Source organism: Crocodylus porosus, unplaced genomic scaffold (genome assembly GCF_001723895.1).
Source record: "Crocodylus porosus isolate Cpor-Errol unplaced genomic scaffold, CroPor_comp1, whole genome shotgun sequence".
Lineage (NCBI taxonomy): Eukaryota > Metazoa > Chordata > Crocodylia > Crocodylidae > Crocodylus > Crocodylus porosus.
The window spans coordinates 18,320,330-18,341,037 of NW_017728950.1; the positions used below are offsets into that span (position 1 = coordinate 18,320,330).

At 43.0% G+C, this 20,708-nt stretch overlaps 1 protein-coding gene across 3 annotated transcripts in view; it reads left to right on the forward strand.

Moving 5' to 3' along the window:
* Positions 1 to 18,734, forward strand: part of CLTA (clathrin light chain A) — a 20,729-nt gene extending 1,995 nt beyond the window's left edge. Inside the window, exons 2-7 of one of the 3 annotated variants that reach the window (XM_019555345.1) lie at positions 10,694 to 10,731; positions 11,986 to 12,103; positions 14,091 to 14,202; positions 15,889 to 15,942; positions 17,190 to 17,225; positions 18,253 to 18,734. In XM_019555345.1, coding sequence (XP_019410890.1) covers positions 10,694 to 10,731; positions 11,986 to 12,103; positions 14,091 to 14,202; positions 15,889 to 15,942; positions 17,190 to 17,225; positions 18,253 to 18,424 — 530 coding nt within the window. In that variant the 3' untranslated portion in view covers positions 18,425 to 18,734. The remainder of the gene's footprint in view (positions 1 to 10,693; positions 10,732 to 11,985; positions 12,104 to 14,090; positions 14,203 to 15,888; positions 15,943 to 17,189; positions 17,226 to 18,252) is intronic. The other 2 variants (XM_019555346.1, XM_019555347.1) reach the window with 2 other exon arrangements.
* Positions 18,735 to 20,708: the final 1,974 nt, after the last annotated feature.

Below are 20,708 nucleotides of genomic sequence, written 5' to 3' on the forward strand. Positions count from 1 at the left end.
AGCCTTGGGGGGGCGGGGGGAGAGATGCTCCAGTATGTCACCTGTGATGTGTGGTGTGTGTTTGTTTGTTTGTTTGTTTTTTTCAGTGGGACAGTTATGAAACTGCTCATAATCAGCCCTTGCTCTGTAGTGTGGCTGCCTAACTATGGATCCTTACCTAATTCTAAACTTTCCAAAACTAATTTGGCTTGCTATCCCAAGCTAGTTCCCATCGTTTTGCATGGTGTTCATAGAGTCTTAATTGGTACATCACTTGGATACAGTAAATGTCTTATGGTCACCTTAGTTGCTCTTCAAAATTTAAATGGCATACATGCATGTCTTAGCTTCATGTATGGTAATCTCCTTGACTGTAAATTTCCACCTGAGCTTTTCACTTTTAATATTTATATATAGATCAGCAACCTGTTCTAATACATAATGCAGTTTTGTAAGACCTTTGTGTTTATCAGGGCTTTCCTCTTAAAATAATCCTGTTGTGTTTCAGAAAAGCACAGACTTCCAGTGGATGGTTCCAATTAGTTGTGATGTCTGTGTCTTTTGAAGCAGTGTGGTCATCGTCTTCTCTTCCCCAAAGAGGGGGGGGGGGGGGGAGCTCATAATCTAGTTCTAGGATGAAACTTTATAAAATGTTGGAGTTTAAATTTTTGGTTTCAATGCATTTATTAAGTAGCTTGTATTTAACATGACAAAGCTAGCTAACTAAATGCAGGCAGATGGCATCCTGAACTCTGTTTACCTCCCAAGTCATGAAGCTCTGCATCAAGGGATTTAAGGATTTACTTTTTTTAAAACCTTAACCTTTTTGAGCTGCCTCATACATAAATAGTGCTACATTGCATGAATTCTTGTATACCAAAGCAGGATGATATGTCTTTAAATAGCTATTTTAAAGAAACCTATTTCTCTAAATTTTCCTTGCATGTGCCCAACATGGGTTACCAGTTTATGTAGTATAGTGAAGAGTGGCTGCTGACTTGGGTAAGATTGTGTTGTTTACAAAGGTATTCTTCCATGTATAGTTTCCAGCAAGTGTGCAAGTTGCATGGGCCTTTAAGGACTCTACTACTCCCAAGTTGAAGATGGAGCATCACAACTGTCTTTTTCTCAAAGATTTCTAAAGGATTTTACATCCTATGCCAAATAAAACAGTACCAATCTTCTGATGATGATGATTATTTATCCCAATTTGTCAGTTACTTGATAGTAACAGCGTGCAGCTTGATATTCCTGTTTACACTATAATTATATTAAACTTTCTAAATGTCTTTATAAAAGTAGATGTACCCATTACAATTAACTGTCCTGCAGTTGCCTAATACTTGATTAAATATAGGTATTAATGTCCACTAGATAATCTGCAAGGTAGGAAATTGGCTTAATAATGTAATCTTTCACAAATGGGATGTTTAACAGTAGGAAGCTGCTGCTTGCAAACTGAAGTAGAGATGAACAAGCTCTGTATGGAAGGCAGGGTAGATTGCACTTTACAAGAAAACTATTTCCAAAGCTGCAGTTTAATGTTCCTGTATGTTTAAGTAGCCTTTGCTTTGACTTTCAAAAGATGATAAAATAATGCTGTGCAAGGTCTGACCTGCAGAATGCTAGCTTTACCATTAGAGTAGCCGTACAACATGACTACAGATGATCATGGATGCATTCAGTTTTAAGCTCCTAAAGGAACTGCTGTTCTGCAGTGCCAAGCTTCATGTTCAGATGAAATGTACCTCAGATGGAGAAATCCAAGACTTGGTCAAAAACAAAATCCCCCACAAACTTCAAATACAAGTGGGCTTACAGCATCCCTCTAAATAATGCATGAGAGACTTGTGTTGCATAACACTGCTCTGAGCAGTGTTTTCAATTCTGGCATCAGTTGCATCTGACCTGCAGCTGTAACTTTGTGTTTTTTGTTGGCTTGTCCTTTTCAGAAGACTTAACATGAAACTTGCTGATTCATCACAAGCTGCTCTCCAATTCCAAGACTTGCTACTGAAGTTTAACTTAATTTATTTCATCTTGCACAATGCTAACTTTGCATTTCTATTGCGCACACTAGAAGAATGCTGACTGGGCCTTTTCCGTATTGTCATGTCAAGCCTGGTATACGTCAGATGGTGGGGTGGGGGGTGCTTAATAAAGCTTGTGTGCTTCCCTCGGAATTACTTGGAATTACTTGCTTTTCACGCTTATTATTTTGGTATTTAATAAGTGATACTCTATTTCTTGAGTGATATTCCAACTGCATAGGACAAGCTTTTGAATGGTCAGACGTGGTAAAGAATGTCTTGGATTTAAAAGCTTGTCTAACTCTATCCCAGCTATGCAGTTGTCTCGGTCACCCTAAGAAATCCTTGCCTCTTGCATAATTCCTAGACCCTCAAAGCCACATCATTCTAATGCTACTATAATAGCATATGCATGTTCTTGTGGGCTTCCCTTCCAAGTAATAGACTTATGGCTTTCTACTTAAACTTAATACTTGCTTCTCCATGATGTGTTTTAACTTGGACTTGTGTGCCTGACCTTACTCTGATTTTTAAACACATAGTAACATTAGGATGTTTTAAGAGGAAGATGGTGTACTTGCTTAAGTAGAAAGCCAAAGCCCTGCAAAACAGGGTATACTTGCCTACCCATACTTATTGTGAACAATACTTGTGAAGGAACTGCCTAAGCTCAAGCTTTTGCCACTTCATTAAGCCTCCTCACTGCATATTTCTTGGTGTGCATAAATAATACCTGTAATAACAGCCTTGCCACCCATTCCTCCCCCCCCCACCCCCAAATTTATGCATTAGTAAGAAACTGGGCTAAAAAGTTCATGTGCTCTTAAGTGGTTTATGTACTCTCTTGATATTACGTTTTAAGTAACTTTACCAAAAGATTGGGACTAGCAGTTTTGTACAGCTAAGCATATTTACTTGGCTAAGATCCAAAGAGTGGAGGACCCCACTCAAATCCCTATTATGTAAGATAACAAGCTAACCTGCTGTCTGCATCTCTAAAATACTACATCTCCTTCACTTCCTCTTCTTATGTAGGTTGTCTTAGTAGGTGGTTAAAATACCTGAACATGAGCTTCCGAAAGCCTTGCAGAGGTCCTACAGTTGCCCATGCAGAAAGCTGTGATTGTTGGATAGTAGGACATCACCAAAATAGACTTAAAAATTACAGTGATTTTAAAATAAGATTTTGGGGGGGGGAACTCTTGTTGGAAATGAGTGAGCAAGCAAACTATACTTAGTAGATGTAGCCAATATTAGTATGTAACAAAGGGAAATGGCTTTTGTTCACAGTGTTCATAATACTGAAATGTTAATAATAACAGCATGTAGTAGTAAACTTGTTCTGTATGGTAGTCTGCACATGGGTATATGGACAGCAGGGCTTTTAGTTTGACTTCATCATCATCATCATCATCATCATCATCATTTTCTCTTCTCAGTCCCCCCACACCTTCCCAAAACAAAACGTAGGTAAAACTGTCTAAAGTGGACTTATCATGCAAAACAGAATGGTGGTATTTAAAACATAGTAGTGAATGCTTGTTGTGCTTTTTACTCTATTCTTGTTTACTGTAGTTCTGGGTTTTTTGTCCTTTCTCTTCCCCTGCCCCTTGGCCTTGGCCTGCTTTCCTGGGTGCTTAACACCCTTTCCTTTCCTTCCCCCCCAGCTTTATACTCTAATCTGTTAAGTATGCTCAGAAAACATTTTTTAGGGCCCTTAACACCATCTCTCTTGGCTATGACTCCATGCTCAGAGAGGCTTGGAGTGTGCTTTCAGGCCTTGCTATTAATACTGAGTTCTGTTGTTCTTCCTGTGTAATGTAGACCTGTTTGAGTGGTTCTAGCACTTCTGTGAGGCAGGGAATAGTTTATCTTGAAAACTTACCAAAATAACATTTGGCCATGGTATTTGGACATAGTATTGTCTTTGGAAGACTTAAGATTGATGTTTATATCCTCCTATATTTCTTCCATACACTAAGAATGGCTTTATTCTTAGTGCATGGAAAAAGTACAGGCAGAAATACAATATTCCTAAAGAGGTGCTTAGAGCCCTGTATTTCTGGGGCAAAGGATTTCTGCTGTATAACCAGTCTTGTACTAGACCTATTGCTGCTGTGAAACAGGCAGTCATTCTAGACCTCCAATACTAAATTATGCAAACACTTACACTAAAACACTTGAAATAGTAGCAGTACTGAAACCTGAGCACTATTTTAATTATTTTGTAGTGGCTTGTCACCAGATATTTGCACTATGCACAAGGAAGGAAACAGTGGTACATGAAGATGAGATAGGTGGGGGGGTAAGAGTCAGTGTATTGAGACAGGGTTGGTTGCAGAACAGGTGGTACATCTTGCCAAACTACCATCTTTTATTTCTGCCTTCATACTGTATAATTCTAAAAGCCAATCTGTTTTGGTACTGTTTACTACTACTGAATACAGAAGAGACGCAATCTTGTTGTGGAAGATGTTGCTCTATTTATCCATCTTACTGGGAACACTGTCTACACCTTTTTTGGCAGCCCTAACCTCTGCACTTAACTTAGTACTTTTACCTCAGCATAAGATGTGCATCTGTGAACAATTCTTGGCTTTCTGTATATTGCATCCAAATGTGCTTACAGTATTGGTGTCTTCTGATATTAGTCTGCAAAAGTAACACAACATTGCTTGCGAAGCCAAGCATTCTGGAGCTGAAGAAAGTGTATGGGGATGGTGGGGTGGATGGAGCATCCCACAGGAGCATGAGGGGACCCTGGGTGCCCCCCAGACCCAGGGGCCTGCCTGCCCTCATACAGGGAAGGTAAAGAGGGCCTCTTGCATAGTGATAGAAGTTGGCAATGATCTTTACTAGTTACCTATTCTACTCCTTTGGACTCTTGGGTCACATCCAGACAAGCACAGACATCTGGTTCCCTGGGGATGAGGAGGGGTAGTAGTAGCACACCTGCTGCTGCTGCTCTTCCCTGGGGAACACCTGTGCTATGTGCTTTGATCTATTTGAATTGAAAAGGCGATGGGCCTAGCCCACTAAAAATTGGGGGCCACCACTGGTTGGGTGGGCCTTGTGCTTGGACGTGTCAGGTTACCCCAGGTGGGGTAGGGGAGGCTGGGGCTAGTAACTGTGCATGGTGCAGTGCTCCTGCTGTGGCTGCTGGCTAGGCTCCCAGCTCCACGGCTCTCACTAGCCAGGCTCCAGCTTTGAGTGGTGTGTGCTGCCACCATGTGCTCTCACTTTCTTTCCGTACAGGTTTTTAGACCCCAGGATCTCTGAGCCTAGCGCATGCCCAGAAGAAGCATTACTTTATGTTGGGCCAGCCAAAATCAAAATCTGTATAGATCGAGCACTTTACAATGGCTTTTTTTCCTGCCTCTTATTTTATTTAATAGCTGATTGAATCATTTTTGGATAAAAGCACTCTGAAGCATGGTCTATACAGGTGCTGTGGAGCTGGATCTAACTAACGTGCTGCCTCATCTAGTAAAGCCCTGGGGAGGAGTAGGGTCAGCAGATGGGGATGCTAGATGTCCAACTTCTCCCAGGACAAAGCCTTGCGCATCTGTTTTTCAGCTGTATGCTATCTGCGGTTGTGGGGGGTTGGGTGTTTTTGGTCATTTTCCTCTTCTCCCCCACCCCATATTCAAGCTGCAGAGCTGCGCTGTTTTGAGGTAGGTCCTAGGGGCTTATAAAGTCACTTTATTAGCAAGTGACATGGCATGTACTGGATACCAGAGCTGTGAGAAGCTTTGGTCACTGATTCTATTCGGAGGAGACTCAGCCTGATTTTTGTGTGGCCGGATCACTGAATAGAATTGGGAGTCCCATTAATCTCTCCAAATCTGTTCAGAGGATCAGTGATTTGGCAGCTAACACAGCTTTGTGTGTGGTGTGTGTTTCGTGTGGTTTTTGTGTCCCTCAAGGTACCAGGCACAGCTTGTGAACGCTGAGGTGGTGGGGTGGATGGAGTATCCTACGGGAGTGCAGGGGGGGTTCCCCACATGCTCAGTGGTAGACCTGGAAGTGGATCAGAAATACTTCTGGATCTTCCATGCAGTGTGTAGGGGACCCCCCCCTTACCCTCTGGCTTGGTGACTGGTGCCTCCTGGGTCTAGGGGGCACCTGGGGTCCCCCCCACACTGCTGCGTAATGCTGCATCTGGCCCACCATCTCAGCACACAGGGTGCATAGACATGGCTTTATATGTCTCTTCTTTGGCTAAATTGCCGGTTCTCCGAATCTTCTGATTCAGCTGAATTGGGATAGCAATCCGAATCAGCAAATGGAATCCCTGTCCTTCAAATCAGTCAGAATCCAAATTGAATACTGCCTGCTTTGCACACCCCAATGGATCCAGGGCCATAAACCAAACTTTCATAATGGGTTTTCTGTCAACTACTTGGGTTCTGTAGTTGTGGCTGGATTGTTGTTGTGTGTGGTTTGTTCATGGTTTTTTTTTGTTTTGTGTTTTTTTTGTTTTTTTTTTTTTAAACAACTCACTCATGCAGAATGGCAGCTCTACTTCCATCCTGCAGGGATCCCTTCAAGCACCAGTTCAGTTTTGCATGGCCACATCTCTCTTAAATATTCTGAGTAAAAGAATGCGAGGCTCCAAGAGCATCTGTGCCACATCATGGCAGATAATGCTGAAGGAGCTACTTTACCTGCAACTATGTAGATGGATCATGTGCTGTCAGCAGCTCATGATTCTAGATGTAAAGCTTGAGACTCTGCACTTGTAGGTAGAGGTGTATGGCTAAAGACTCTTGGCTGATGGCCAATTTGGTATCTGCCAGTATGCCTGTAAGTAATCTGATAAGTGATTTACAGGGACATAGCTGGGCAGTGTGGAGAGTAGTGCCCTGCAGATCAGTGGTGTATTCAGACCCCTGCAGTGAGGGTGAGAATAGGACTGGGGGCGCTACCCGGCCAGGGCAGTGAATGGGACCACTGGGCCAGGAGCAGAAGGGAACTGTAGGCGGCTTGTCCAGGGGATCAGTGTCTCAATGCTTTAAAAATGGTGGTGGGGGTGCTTGAACTAAATCTTGCCAAATGAGCTTGAGTTCAAGTGCTGCTGCCACAACTTTTTTAGCACAGGGATGCTTTTAAGGGTTGAGGTGGACTGCAGGCTTGGGGCTTTACCCTACTGCCTTTGCCCCAGGAGCTGCATGCTGATTGTACATCCCCTGCCTGCCTGGTAGTGATGGGAGCAGCAAGTTGTTCCTCCCAGTGTCAGGCAGGCAGTGGACATGCAGTTGGCATGCAGCTCCCAGGGCAAAGGCAGCAGCAGAGCAGAGATCCCACAGCAGGCAGCCCACCTCTGCCCCATGCACTAATGCCAGGGGGGCACATGTCTTCCCAGGGGGTGTGCATGCAGCAGCCCACTCCCCAGAAGAGTTGCCTGTGGCTCTGTTCCACTCCCTACCCTGGCCCTGGGTCCCATTCACCACCCTGGCTGGGTGCCCCTGCCCCACTTCCTTTCTCACTCTGGGGTCCTCAATCTACCTTTCTCTCTCTTCTTTTTTTCCCCCTCCCCCCCCCCACCTGCAGGGCACTGTGCTCCATGCTGTCCAGCTGCATTCTTGGTCATGTGCATGCTGTGGCTGCACACATGCATGGGGCATCTGGGGTCCCCAGCCAGAAGGTGTATTATAGTTATCAGCTCCACTGGCCAAAAAACCCAATAGCCAGTAATAATTTCCTCTTATTGGTGTCAGACTACTGTATTGGTGCACCTCTGCCTAGAGCGCCTTTCTCTAGGACTGCTTCCAAATATAGAGACATAAGCAGAAGTTATCAGATGGTTCTTTAAGACTGTAAAACTCTGCTGAAAGTAGCTTGCCTGTATACGTTTCAACAATCATGAGCAACAAAGCTGTTTTTAAATGGGGAAAGACCAGTCAAGGTCAGTGTGCATTCATTAGACCCCAGTAGGATATCTGGGACAATATGAACTGCAGAGGTGGTTGGGCTAAAGTTCAGTTTTGAATGTTAAGACAATCTCTTAGGCTGGTTTGAGGGTGGGGAATGCTGTTAAGTATACTGAATTCAGGTACAAAGAATGAGGCCTGGCCATGTGAGGCTTTTGTTATGGCAAAACTCATTCTATGCTTTGTGGTTGAGACTTTTTTTGGACCTGGAAACTTGCAGGTATAATGGCAGAGCTTGTCCACTTAGGATAATAAGTGAGAGGTAGAACTTGTTTCCACTTCTGTTATCAAATTTTGAGATCTGTCTAACCCCAAAAGGGAGTTGTTCAGTTTCAGAAAGTTAGTAAAAGGATTGGAGCTGAAATGAGTTAACAGCCTGGTGTAGTAAGATGGGTGTATGATGATCGCATGGCATGCTGTTAGGCTTAGCACAATTCTGTTTGTATCGGCAAACAGTGAGAAACATCACTTTTGCCTCTTGGATGACAGAAAAATATTTTATATTGTTTAATTACCAAAACTTATAGAAAGGGGATGTAGGAAAAATGATGGCTGATGGAATGTGTGGTAGTAACTGGGGGAACAGTCCTACAGAACTGTGTCTAACCAGGGGAGTTAAACTGCACAACCCTGAAAACTTTAAATCAATGTAAACAAATGCTTAAACAAACTAATATTCATTGTAAATCAAATTCTGCCAAGTGTATGCATAATGCTAGAACTCCACCTCACAGAGTAAGGCAGTGAGTGCCAACCTCTTTGGCAGATGTACCACAAATTAGCACTCTTCCCCAAATGCCACTGCAGCTTCCTTCCTCTGCCCAGTCTGCTGTTCTGCTTTCTGGTGTTCTTTCTGCTTCCTGCCTAGTCTGCTGCTGTGCTGCTTGTCCCCTTCCTGGATCTTGTGTGCTCCAAACAGAAGTTGCCTGTATCACTTGTCACACTTGGACCCCTGGTCTAGAACTAAGGAGACTTTGGTCCTGGTGTGTCCATTTCCCAATAGTAGTTGGAGTCCCACTAGTTATAAACATAGTATGGTCAAATATGTATTTGTATCTAATTGCTTTACTCAAGACAGTATTAGCTCCATTTTAGCTATACTTCTGAGTTCTGTGTTTTACTGTCCCCTCTGTCCAACTCCCTACTGTTATACACAGTACCCTCTCCATCTTCTATTTATGTGAAGACACTGGGACAGTCATGACATGGGCTAGTGCTGCCTAACCTAGCTACCAGCTTTTGCTTGAAATCTGGTATTAAAATCAAAGGACAAAGCACTTGCTGGGAATCTTCTCCCTCTTGTGGCTAGCTGAGGAAAATGCACAAGTACCTGTGCTAACACCATGGCGCATGACTTGCAGACCACAGAAAGCTTGCCAGGGCAGCTCTGTGGCCTACCATAATTCAACTTTATTTTAAACAGTTTTTTCATAAATTTTGCTCTGTAATGTTAAACTCCATTGTTTACCCTCTGGAGACCAAACTACAGCCCACTTGATTGGAACTATTTGCAAGCTTAGATGCAGAATCTAAGGGACAGTTAAAATTCTCTTAAATTTTATCATCACTCAGTCAGAAAAGAAACACAAGACCAATCTGCAGCCTGACTTTGCGTGCAGCAGCTCCCTGCCCCCCCCCCCAGGTGTGATGATTAACAGATACTCATTCCAACAGCCATCTAGCTACCTAACAATTTAATTCCATCTTAATACAGACCCTCCCAAGCTTAGGAGTGGTTTAGGTAACAGCAAGTAGTCTGGAATTTGGGGAGTTACCCCCTTTTCTCCCCCCTCCCACCTATATCCTATATTAGGTGACTTTCTAATAGTTGTTCTTAAACTTTTAACTTTGTTCATCTTTCTCCCCACCCCACTGAAACTTAATACTGAACTTGGCCTGTTCTCTTGTGGACTTGAAAGGTGTCAGTTTTGGATTGATAACCTTATTTCCTTCCCTTGGTGACAAATGGCATTCCATGATGGCTGTCCTATCTGTCCCTCCACCTTACTTATCTTTGACAAGGCTGTTGCTTTGTGTGTTTTATTACAAGTCACTGAAGAAACTACACCTACTATAAAACTATTCAGTACACTTGGTTTCACAAATCCTAAACTAAAGTTACAATATATTGCATCTTGGATTATCTAATTTTAAGGTCTTTCTTTACCTATAACTTTCTGTCGGGCCTGTGCCTTATTCAGTCTGATCTCGTTGAACTGGATGTGTTTAATTATGCTCTTTCCTTGGCTGACCAAGATGGCTATCATGCCTGCAAAGGCTCACTTTTTTTTTTTTTTTGTGGTCACTCAAAGCAGGCTTTTGGGGCCTCCTGTCTTTAAAAAATGATCGGTGCTAGCAACAAGTGACTTATCGCCTGTATGTACCAAGTATAAACGCACCATCTAACATGATTCAGGTTGCATCAAAAGATAAGAACCATCAGGTTGTTACAGCTCTTCTGTTTTTTGGTCTCAGTATTTTTTAAAAGCACTTATTTGGGCCAAACTAGGTGCTGGTGACCTTGACCAACAAGCTTCTCTTTTTATTTTTTTTTTACCACTTCATGCTGCTGATTTTACAGCTAAAATGCAGGGATATATGGTCATAACTAAAGCTTAAGCTAGGTCCAGAGTCTGCCCTTGTTATGTTCTCAGCCAGTAACCACATCTGAGGCCTGCAGTAGCAGTTAATTGTTGTAGTTGACTTGGACTCTTTAACCAAGCCATCTGACCTGCTATCACTATCTTGCAGATGCAGTTGAGGGAGTGTTGAATGGTGAACTCTACCAGGTAAGCTGAAAAAAACAATTTCACCAAACAGAACGTATTACAAGATGTCATCTCCTAGAGGTGTTACTTCTCAATAGTAGGGCTCTTCATAGCTTAAAGCTCTTATGAGCTTCCTGTTGCTTGCATTCATTAGAAATGCAACTAGTAATGGTGTGATGATCTTTTCAAAGTTTCTATAGCTGCTTCAGGTATACTTTTGTTCTAACTAAAGCATGAAATGCTTATAGCAGCAGTCTGTTAACACCAGAATTTAATTGGAATGTGCCATGCCTTAGGATGGCAGCCAGGAGCCAAAGCTCCACAACTTATTAACAAAGTGCTGATATTGGAGTACAAAAAGAATGGTAATAAACCAGAACAGTAACTCTTACTGTGCCAAGATACTGTAGAATTCTATGAAGTATAAATGTTGCCTTCATTGGATTGTGTCCTAACACTAAACTGATCATTGTAGAAGTCCCTCTCTGCTTGTCTGCATTACGTCTTTTTAATATGTTAAGTTGGCTTCTGAGTTTTTTGTGGGGGGTTTCCAAAAGTAACTTCAGTAAAAGGTTTGGGTAGAGGGCTGGCCTGCCTGCCAGGTAGTCCATTTGACTGCAGTGATCTAGAACTGAGAACCATCCACTTAATTTTAAAAGAACACTTCATCTGCAACTGGATGTTAACATTTTTTTAGTGGCTGCCTCAGCAAAAGGCTCTCCATATGGTGGGGGGAATAGATAATATCTGGCAACTTGCTGGAAGGGGAGGCAGGAGCAGGTTCTTCATCTGACACGGGAAAGATACATGAGTATTTACTAGTTCTAATCCAGGTGTCCTGTCCCTTGGAATGATGAAATGACTGTTTTGATTTTGTCATGTGCAATAGCAGGGGTTCAGAGGATGGATGTTTTATAGTGCTTTGAACACCTTGCTTTTCTCTCTCAGATGAAGAATGCTCTTCTGCTCATGCCCATGTTCCTCCCCCAAGCCCCTGTTTTTATTTGAACCTTCTACTTGGTTTAACTGACCACATGTTGCCATCTCCTGGCAGTAGATCAGTGATACTTCCTCTAATGCCGAAGGCTTCAGTACCAGTTGCCCATCACCCAAATCTAGCTTGTGTTGGTAGATCTGGAGGTGCTGGTACACTTGTGACTTCAAACAACTAGGAAGGTCTTTGACTTTTGTCTTTTTTTTTTTTTTTAGGTATGGCTCTGTAGTACTTAGAGCCTGCTTTAACTGACTAGATAATTCCTTTCCTCTGTTTTTAAGGAGAGCAATGGTCCAACAGATTGCTATGCTGCCATATCACACGTAGATCGACTGCAGTCAGAACCAGAGAGCATCCGTAAATGGAGGGAGGAACAAAAAGAACGTCTAGAGCAGCTTGGTAAGGGAAAATAATATTTTCCTTCTATAGCTTGTTGTGAAATTTGAGTCCACACTAAGATGTCAGACTCAGAAGTATGATTTGCATGTGACACCCTGCAACTCAAATTCTGGGTCCAAGTTCTGTCCTCCCAAGCATTCTGCCAAGCCACCTAGTTCTTGAAGTTGGAGTAGAGAATCTACTAAAGGAGGAATTTGCTCTCTCCTTCCCTTCCCCCTCACCTGTCCTGCAGCGCTCCATAACTCTTAAGTAATTTCTCCAGCTGTACAGATTTAAGTACAAGTTTAATTATCAAATCTAAGGACTTCTATATTGTGTGAAGTTGGTTTTTAAAAAAAAAAAAAAAAAAGACTTGTCTGCCATGACCTCTTCAGACAGATGGGAATGAGGTGAAGCCCAGATCTCACTTGATTTTGAGCTTTTTTGATAGGTTTGGGATGAATTGCAGCACTACTTCTGAGTCTTGAGCAGATTAAAGACCCTTCCTCTAAACATAGATCATGGCAACCTTTCATATGAGGGACAGAGGCTGCTGATCTTCTGTTTTTCTTTCAGGCTTTCTTATTGCTGGACCAATTCTTTAAAGCCCTCCAAAGTGATCCATCTGATCATAACTGGTATTAAGAATAAGTATAATAGAAACCAGTGCAGAACTCTCCTGTTGGCAAGATGTGGTATGCATGGATCAGTTGGCCATTAATAGCTATTAGGAAAAAAGGACAACTTTCTATTTGGACTAGCTCTTACTAGAACACCTGAAATAATCTGTTACTAAAAGACTCCAGTATTAGATTTAAGGTCGCTGTAACAGTGTCAGCAGCCTAACTGGCTAAATGGGTTTAGAAGCAATTCCATCAGTGTTTGTCTTTAAATATAGGTGTATATAAAAGCCTTAAAAGCACCCCAGCTTCCTGCACAAGGGCGGGGGCGGAGGGACTTGATTCTTTTATGAAATCAGTACTGTAGTAGCTCCTGCCTACAAGGATGACCAAGGAAAAAAAAGTTTGAAACCTTTTTATGCATGTCACTGTTCCATCTGTGTGTACTAGCTTGAGCAGCTTTGGCCAACTTGGTTTACCTTTGTGGCCTAAGCTACATCTGTGTGAGTGCCAGGACCCCACAGTAAAGCCAGGTGGCCAAAACTATAGGAAGCTGAAAGTGTAGCGTATAGCAGCACAAGTTTACCAAAATGGAGTACACAAGTGCATGACAGTCTCTTGCACCTTGCCACGCATTTGGGTGCTTGAGGGGCTACCTGAACAGATAGCAACACCACCAGCACTACATGCCAGGAGGCGATCTGCCTTTTTGCCAAAGGATCCAGTATGTTAAAAGAACAGGTTAACTTAAAAGCCAGAACACCACCTCCAAATTGTCTTGCATCTTACCAGCTCATTCTTTCTCTAATCTCCATTTTAGAGGTATTACTATCAGAAGTGGTTGAAGGTAGAAATGAAGCAGCTTGTCTTACTGTGGTCACTTTTTTTCTTCTTTTTAAGGGTCATGAATGATTTGGCATCTGTCACAAATCTAAGTAATTTAAATGAATTGGGGTTTTCATGGCACTATTGCTGTGCATGAAACATGGTGGAATAGATTCTCATTAGACTGAATGGATTACTTGGCCTTTTTTGGTTAAGGCATACAGCCATAAAGGTCTAAAGCCTGCAAACAACTAAAGTCTAAAATCAAAGATGAGACTGGAAGTGCTTTTTTTTTTTTTTTTTTTGGTCTCTCTTTTTCTAGCAGAAGCACACTAGTCAGCTGTGTTTAACTGTGTACCTTCTCCAAGAGGCTCTCTCCCTAGAGGCACTGGGGGAAAATGTCATATCTTCATGCTCCATTCATTTAGTCAGCTTGGAGCAGAGTACATCTCTTGTGCATTTTAATCATGACCACAGTGTCCCTGGCTGAACCTCTTTTAGTAAAGCTGTACAGAATGCAAATGCATGTATTCTCTAAACCATGTTTTGGGCTCTATCTTCAGATGCTAACTCTAGGAAGCAGGAAGCAGAATGGAAAGAGAAGGCAATAAAGGAGCTGGAGGAATGGTATGCAAGGCAAGATGAACAGCTACAGAAAACAAAAGCCAACAACAGGTAAGGACCTGTAGCTCTTTGGGTTGAGAAGCTGGTACAAGCAGCCTTTTGGCCCAGTCTCTCTTGGTTAAAAGATTAAACATGTATTGGTCCTTCAGACTGGGAACAAACTGTCACTTCAGCAAATAATGCTGTTGCTGCTTAACTAGATTATTAAAACCCACTTATTGGAGACCTTACAGGCTAGTTCCCCAAGAGTATCTCTCTTCAGTATGCCTAGGAATTGGTGTGATTTGAAGCAAAGGCAACTTCCAGCCAGCTTGGGCAGAGCAGGTCTCTGCTTGTTTGATTTGGTGTCAAGCCTGCTTTGCTGAACAGCTCTTCACTTTGTACCTTGCTTCTGTTGTACTTAATTGACCACTTTTGTATTCAGAACTTGGGAAGTTAAATGAGATGGCTTTACCACATGGTAACAAAGCCCATTTAGCATCTTCACTGGATAAACCAGTGTATTCAACCATCTGCCTCAAGACCAGACCAAGCCTGCAATAGAGTTATCTAGCCTGTAGGGAGCCCTGGGCCCTGCACTTTGGATCAGGCATCTGTTTCCCAGTGTGCAGGGCTAGGTGGAGGTGGTACTGAAATGTTGACCATTGCTGGGCTAAACAAATCTCCAGGAGGTAAAGACTTGAGGTATTTAATTTAAAGCTTCCTCAGTGCAGTAGCTTTGCAGCTTCTGGATGCAGTATTGAAGCCACAAGCAGCAAAGTAAAGCTGTGGTGGTAATGCCTGTATTCATGTGGGATATGGAAAATACAAGGCCTGTGCACAGGCCTTGTGACTTTTTTTTTTTTTTTTTAAATATAGCTGTGGTCCTACCTAAATCATGACTCTTATGGGCAACTCTGGATTTCTCAATGAGTTGTGGTTTTGGAGGGCGGGGTGGAATTGAGCCTTCCCTTCCTGGATAGGCCTTTCAGCCCACCCAGGAGGGGATGGTGCTTGTTGGCTAGATGGCACAAAGGGGGATAGCAGCTTTCCCTCTTCCCTGGACCTCTCCACCAATCAGTGCTGAGGGGTAGAGCCAGGCAAAGGGCAGCCTGTAGCTAAGATTCAGCTGCCCCCTCATCCCTACTCCCCTAGGACCTCTCTGCCAATCAGTGCTGAGGGACAGGGCCACCATAAAATCCCACTAAATGAACTCTGTGGTTGGACAAAGATGCAAAAATGACTTTTGTCTTGCTGTGAATTAAGTAGGTCCTCCTAATTGTAAGGCATGTGCAAGACTGGGAGTGATCTAGGTCATGGTAGTCAACTTGTGGTGTGTGACAGATTGGGGAGGGGACAGGAAGCACAGCTTATGAGCTAGAGAGCAGACTAGGAGCACAGAAGAGCAGCAGATTTGGCGGAGGAAGGGGTCCATAGTAGCACTTTGAGGGTATGGGGCTAGCTTGTGGCATGCCTGCCAAAAAGTTGGCCCCTACTACTTTATTATGCCTCCATGTGAAACTGCAGTTCTTCTAGCATTGTACACTAGAGGAGATGATTAATATAACAAGTCACACAGTACTTTCTAGCTCCTAATATTACTATGAATCTTGTTACAGACTTAAACAGTGTACAAGTCAGACTGATTCTTTTTTTTTTCCTATTTTAACTAACCAGCTTTTAACTATCTCTGCTTTTCATCCTTCTTTCTCTTTTTTCCAACCTGCTTGCCTTCCTGTTGGACTACTTGCTGCCCAGGGTGGCAGATGAAGCTTTCTACAAACAGCCCTTCGCTGATGTGATTGGTTATGTGTATGTTGCTTAACTACTAATTACCTGTCTGATCCTCACTTTCTCTGTGCAAGTAACCTTGACATAAATGAAGGGTGATCCAGTTAATGCTTAGTGGCAGCTATTGATTGATGTCTATAGTGGCAATTCTTGCTTGCGGGAAGGTATCTAACATGCAATACTTAGAGTGAAGTGCCATCTCCCTCTAAGTGCTTGCATGAACCATTCTGGATGTCACTTAAATCTACCACCAATTTATGCACTGATAGCAGCTGTAATTTGGATACAGCAAGACTTGGACTTCTGACTCCTCCAGGCCAACAGAATCTTGGTCACCTGCTGTGATGTTCTGGGTGGGGTGATGGGTACTACTTGAGACTTCAGCCACCTGTCCAGGAAAGATGTGGCTTTCTATGAACTCCTCCAACATGTTGGAGGACTGAAGTATTAAAAAGGTCTGGCTTGTTGGAGCTTCTGAGTTCCTGAGTGCTAGATGCTGAGGCCAGTTAATTAGCTTTTAACTTTTGTAACTGAAGAAAGTTGACCTTTTTTAATGGAAGCTGTCTTCCAGAACAGTGGTGTTGGGAAGAAATGCATGGGGGAGGTGAATTTTTCATATCTAGGATGTGCTCTACTTCATCTACACCCTTCCTTAGAAAGGAAACCCTAGTACTTGAGACCTCTCTCTTAAAAACCAGATGGATAAAACTCTGGAAAATGACTGCATGCATAGGCAGACTGGTCTGTCTCATGAAGTAAAGCCTAGTTTCTGCACTCTAAGGGAGCTTTTGCCATTACTAGGTGGCAGGACTGCTATGTTAGTGGCTTACTGCATCTGAATGTCTTCCCTTGCATCTATAGACTTGAACTGAACAATGGCTATCTCGGATACTAAGCGCCTAAAGGTGTGCTGGTGAAAACTAGTCCAGCTTTGTTTGTGTAAGCTCAGATTGAAGTTCAGTATGGAACTGATGACCGAACTGCAGGTGGATGGAACGCAAGACTTGTGAAATGCTGGATTTACAGGTGGTGGTTGACCTTGTCCTAAAGTCTCGGAGTTGAAATAACCCTCATCTCCTCCTAAACCAGTCTCCATGTAGCCAATGCAAATAGGCAGTGTAACTGCTGCACAACTAGTGTCATGTTTCCTAGATGTAGACTGAGCTACTAGTGCATGTTGGCTTATCTGCATTAAGCTCATTTTTCATTTTCTATATCTGACTTTAAACTTTCTCTCCTTGTTTCTTTTCTTCTCTTCACCTTTAAAGCACAAACATAAATCATCCTTGCTACAGCCTAGAACAGTTAAGTAAAAAATCTTCACTGCCCCTTAAGTGTCATGTCACATAAAGTAGCAGTGTTGTAGTGAGCTTTTGTCTTCAGTGGTGTTTGTAACGACATAATCATCCTCGTGAACAGTGCTGAACCTCTCATGGGATTTCATCTTCATTGCTTTTTTTTTTTTCTTTTTCCGCCCCTCTGTACTACTTGTTGGAGTAGATGGATTTTATTTGGTCTCAATTTGCTATTGCTTTAGCGGTGTTTTTTTTTTATGTGGCTATCAGGGCCCCATGCTGCTTAAACTAGGCATTAAAGTTACACATGCACTGAAGCAATGCTTTTTGCAACTTGGGGATGCCAGAAGGATAACACTGCTCATTGCTTGCGAGCAGATGCATAGGCAAAGACTTATTGCCCCTTTCTTTCATTTTAGATGTAACCTGTAATGTGTTATCCTTTTAGCTGACCTCAAAGTAATCCTCCCTCTGCCAACGTATGCCTTGGAAGTCTATTGCATACATGAGCATGGGAGTGATGACTTGATCAAAAAGGACAGCACTGCTTCTATAGCATTGGGAATCATCAGGACATGGGTTTCCAATGGCTTTCTGGCCTTGGATTATTTCCAAAAGAAGATGGAGTTTTTATTGTGAAATGTGCTTTAGGGGGACTGCAGACTTCTGGTTTGCAAGAGTCTGAAGCAAACCAATAATGCCAAAGATTGGCTGAGGTGTTGCTCTAAACGGGCATCTTGAATTCTGAGTGAGTACCTGTGCATGGGGTGCACTGTAGGCAAGACAACTACTCATAAACACCTGTAGTCCAACATTTTACATGGCAACTCTGCACTGCTTGTGCATAGCAGATCACACCAACTTTCATTTCTGAAATGGGGAGGTGGGAGCTTTAATCTCTAGTGGTCGGATACCTGTTGAGGTAGACTTCCTGTGAACTTTTGACTATAGGGAAGTGAGTGTGCTCGGTGTGTGTGTGTGTTTTTTAAGTATCTGACATGTATGTTTCTAACATGTAGTGTTGCATTGCTTCTAGGGCAGCTGAAGAAGCCTTTGTGAATGATGCAGAAGACACTTCTCCAGGCACGGAGTGGGAGCGTGTGGCTCGACTCTGTGACTTTAACCCCAAGTCTAGTAAGCAGGCAAAAGATGTGTCCCGTATGCGCTCAGTCCTCATTTCGCTTAAGCAGGCTCCACTGGTTCATTGAAGGAAAAGCACAATGGAAACACTACAAATGCAATATCCTAACCTTACTCAGAGAAACTGTGTTTGCAGTAATTGGATTAATTATGTTTAAATGTTTTTCTTTTTTTTTGGTGTTTTTTGTTTGTTTTGGACCAAACCTCATGATGTATCTAGAGTTGATCATTGTTTGTGATTGCATGTTCTTCCTCATCTGTTTCCTTCCTGTATCTGAATTGGGAAGAAGAAACCTCCAGAATTGTAGTCTCTCTGTACTTCGTGCATTGAGATCTCATTATCAACTGTACTTATATTAAAGGTCTGTTTAAAGAGTTCAGTGTGTGTGTGTGGCCTGCTTGATTTTTAGTTTCCCTTCTAGTGTAGGGAGGTGAGAGGGGGGTGGTGGTAGTGAACAGTCCAGGCAGAGTCCCCAGGCAAACATACGCTATAGACTTTTTATTTTCCAGCTGTCAAGAGCTTGGTGTGGTTATTTGTCCATCTTCCTAGCCTAATGTTTTGGGGGTACTAGGAATAGTGACGTTAATCACAATTCACAGTTATTATAGAAAGCTCCAGAGTTGTGCGATTTTTAAATCTAAGGGACTGTCCTACCCATTAGCTAATTCTTAGAAGTGATGAGAACACTTGGCTCCATCCCAGCACTTGCTAGACCCAAATATTGTGGGATTATTATCCTTAGGCAAAACAGACATTAATGGGTTACCTGCCAGGAGTCCTAGCTCCCTGCGTTGGGCTTCAACTTCTTGTTCATCCCTTTCAACTAGGACAGAGTGAGGCCACTCAGGTGGCAGAGCTGCTCCCACTGGATGTAAGGGTATGGATTTGTAATAGTAGGTCCAGTTTTTGGACCCCCACTGCAGAAAGCATGTAGGAAGATTGAAGGGAGTTCAGTTGAGGGCAACAAAAAGGGTGAGGGGGATAGGGCACATGACTTATGAGGAGAGCCTAAGGGAACTGGACTTATTTAGTCTGCAGAAGGGTGGGGGGGGATAACAGCCTTTAATGTCCTGAAGGGTGGTTCCAAAGAGGAAGGAGCTACTCTGTTCTTGGTGGTAGCAGATGATAAAAGAAGGAAAAATGGTCTAAAGCTGCAGTAAGAGAAGTCTAGGGCAGATGCTACAAAAACCTTTCTCACTAAGATGGTAGGAAAGCACTGGACTGGGTTAGCCAGAGAAACTGTAGAATCTCTTATCTTTGGAGGTTTTTAAGACGCAGCTAGACCAAGCTTTGGCTGGGATGATGTAGTTGAGGCTGACCCTGCTTTGAGCAGGTAGTTGGACTAGATGACCACCTGACCTCTCTTTTTCTATGGTTCTGAGAACTTGAGGAAAATCAAAGTCTTGTTTTCTGGGTGCATATGGCAGGAAGTGTCCTCTACTTGTAGTGGCTAGTCAGTTGACATTTTCAGTGAGGCAAAGCAATCCCTGCCCTGAGATTTGAAATGACTCTGAACACCAACTAGAGAGCTATCTTATGTTTGTGCAGCAGGAGAATTTTTGTCTACAAAAGCTTTTAATGACTACTGTGCCATCTAGCTTCTCTAAATAATCCCTATCCCATTCTTCTGTTATACTATGCTTTCTTTCTCTTCCTCTATGCTGCCAACTGCATTCACCTTGTGGCTGACCTTCATTGTAAAGAATGAAGGTGGTGGTGGGGAGGCATTAAATACTTCATCCTCATTTCCCACCTCCTTGGCTGGATGTATAGTGAATGATCACTGCAACTCCTCTGATCTTTGTCCAGAGGTTTACCTGCCACTCTGCACCTGCAAGCATAGGTACATCTTTATGGAGGGCAACCCTACCCTTCCTCCCCTCCCCTCCCCTCTTCTGTTTGTCCCTCCTGACTTGCTTATACTAATCTGTGACAGGACTTCAGTCATGTGAACTATCCTGTTGCCTTCATCTCAATTTCATCATATCTCCTTAATTATACTAGGTCTTCCCAATGGAAGACTGAAATGCACAGCAACTAATTCTGTGGAACAACAGATGCCGCCCTCTTCAGTATGTGGCTATTTCCTTTTTTCCCCTCAGGAAGTAAAGATATGTCCATATCTAATTTCAGTGGGGGCAGAGGCGGGCAGTGACCTGTGGAGCCAGAGACCTGCATCACTTGGTCTGCTATGTGCCCTGGGTGTCTGATACCAGCAAAGGGAATAATGTAGCCTCTGGAGGTGGGTAAGGGGTAGGTAAGAGGGACGGTGGGGTGGGAGACAGGATTCTGTGCAGGCTTCTCTAGACTCAACAGCCAAGGGCCCTGTATCTTCCCCACTCAGTACAGCT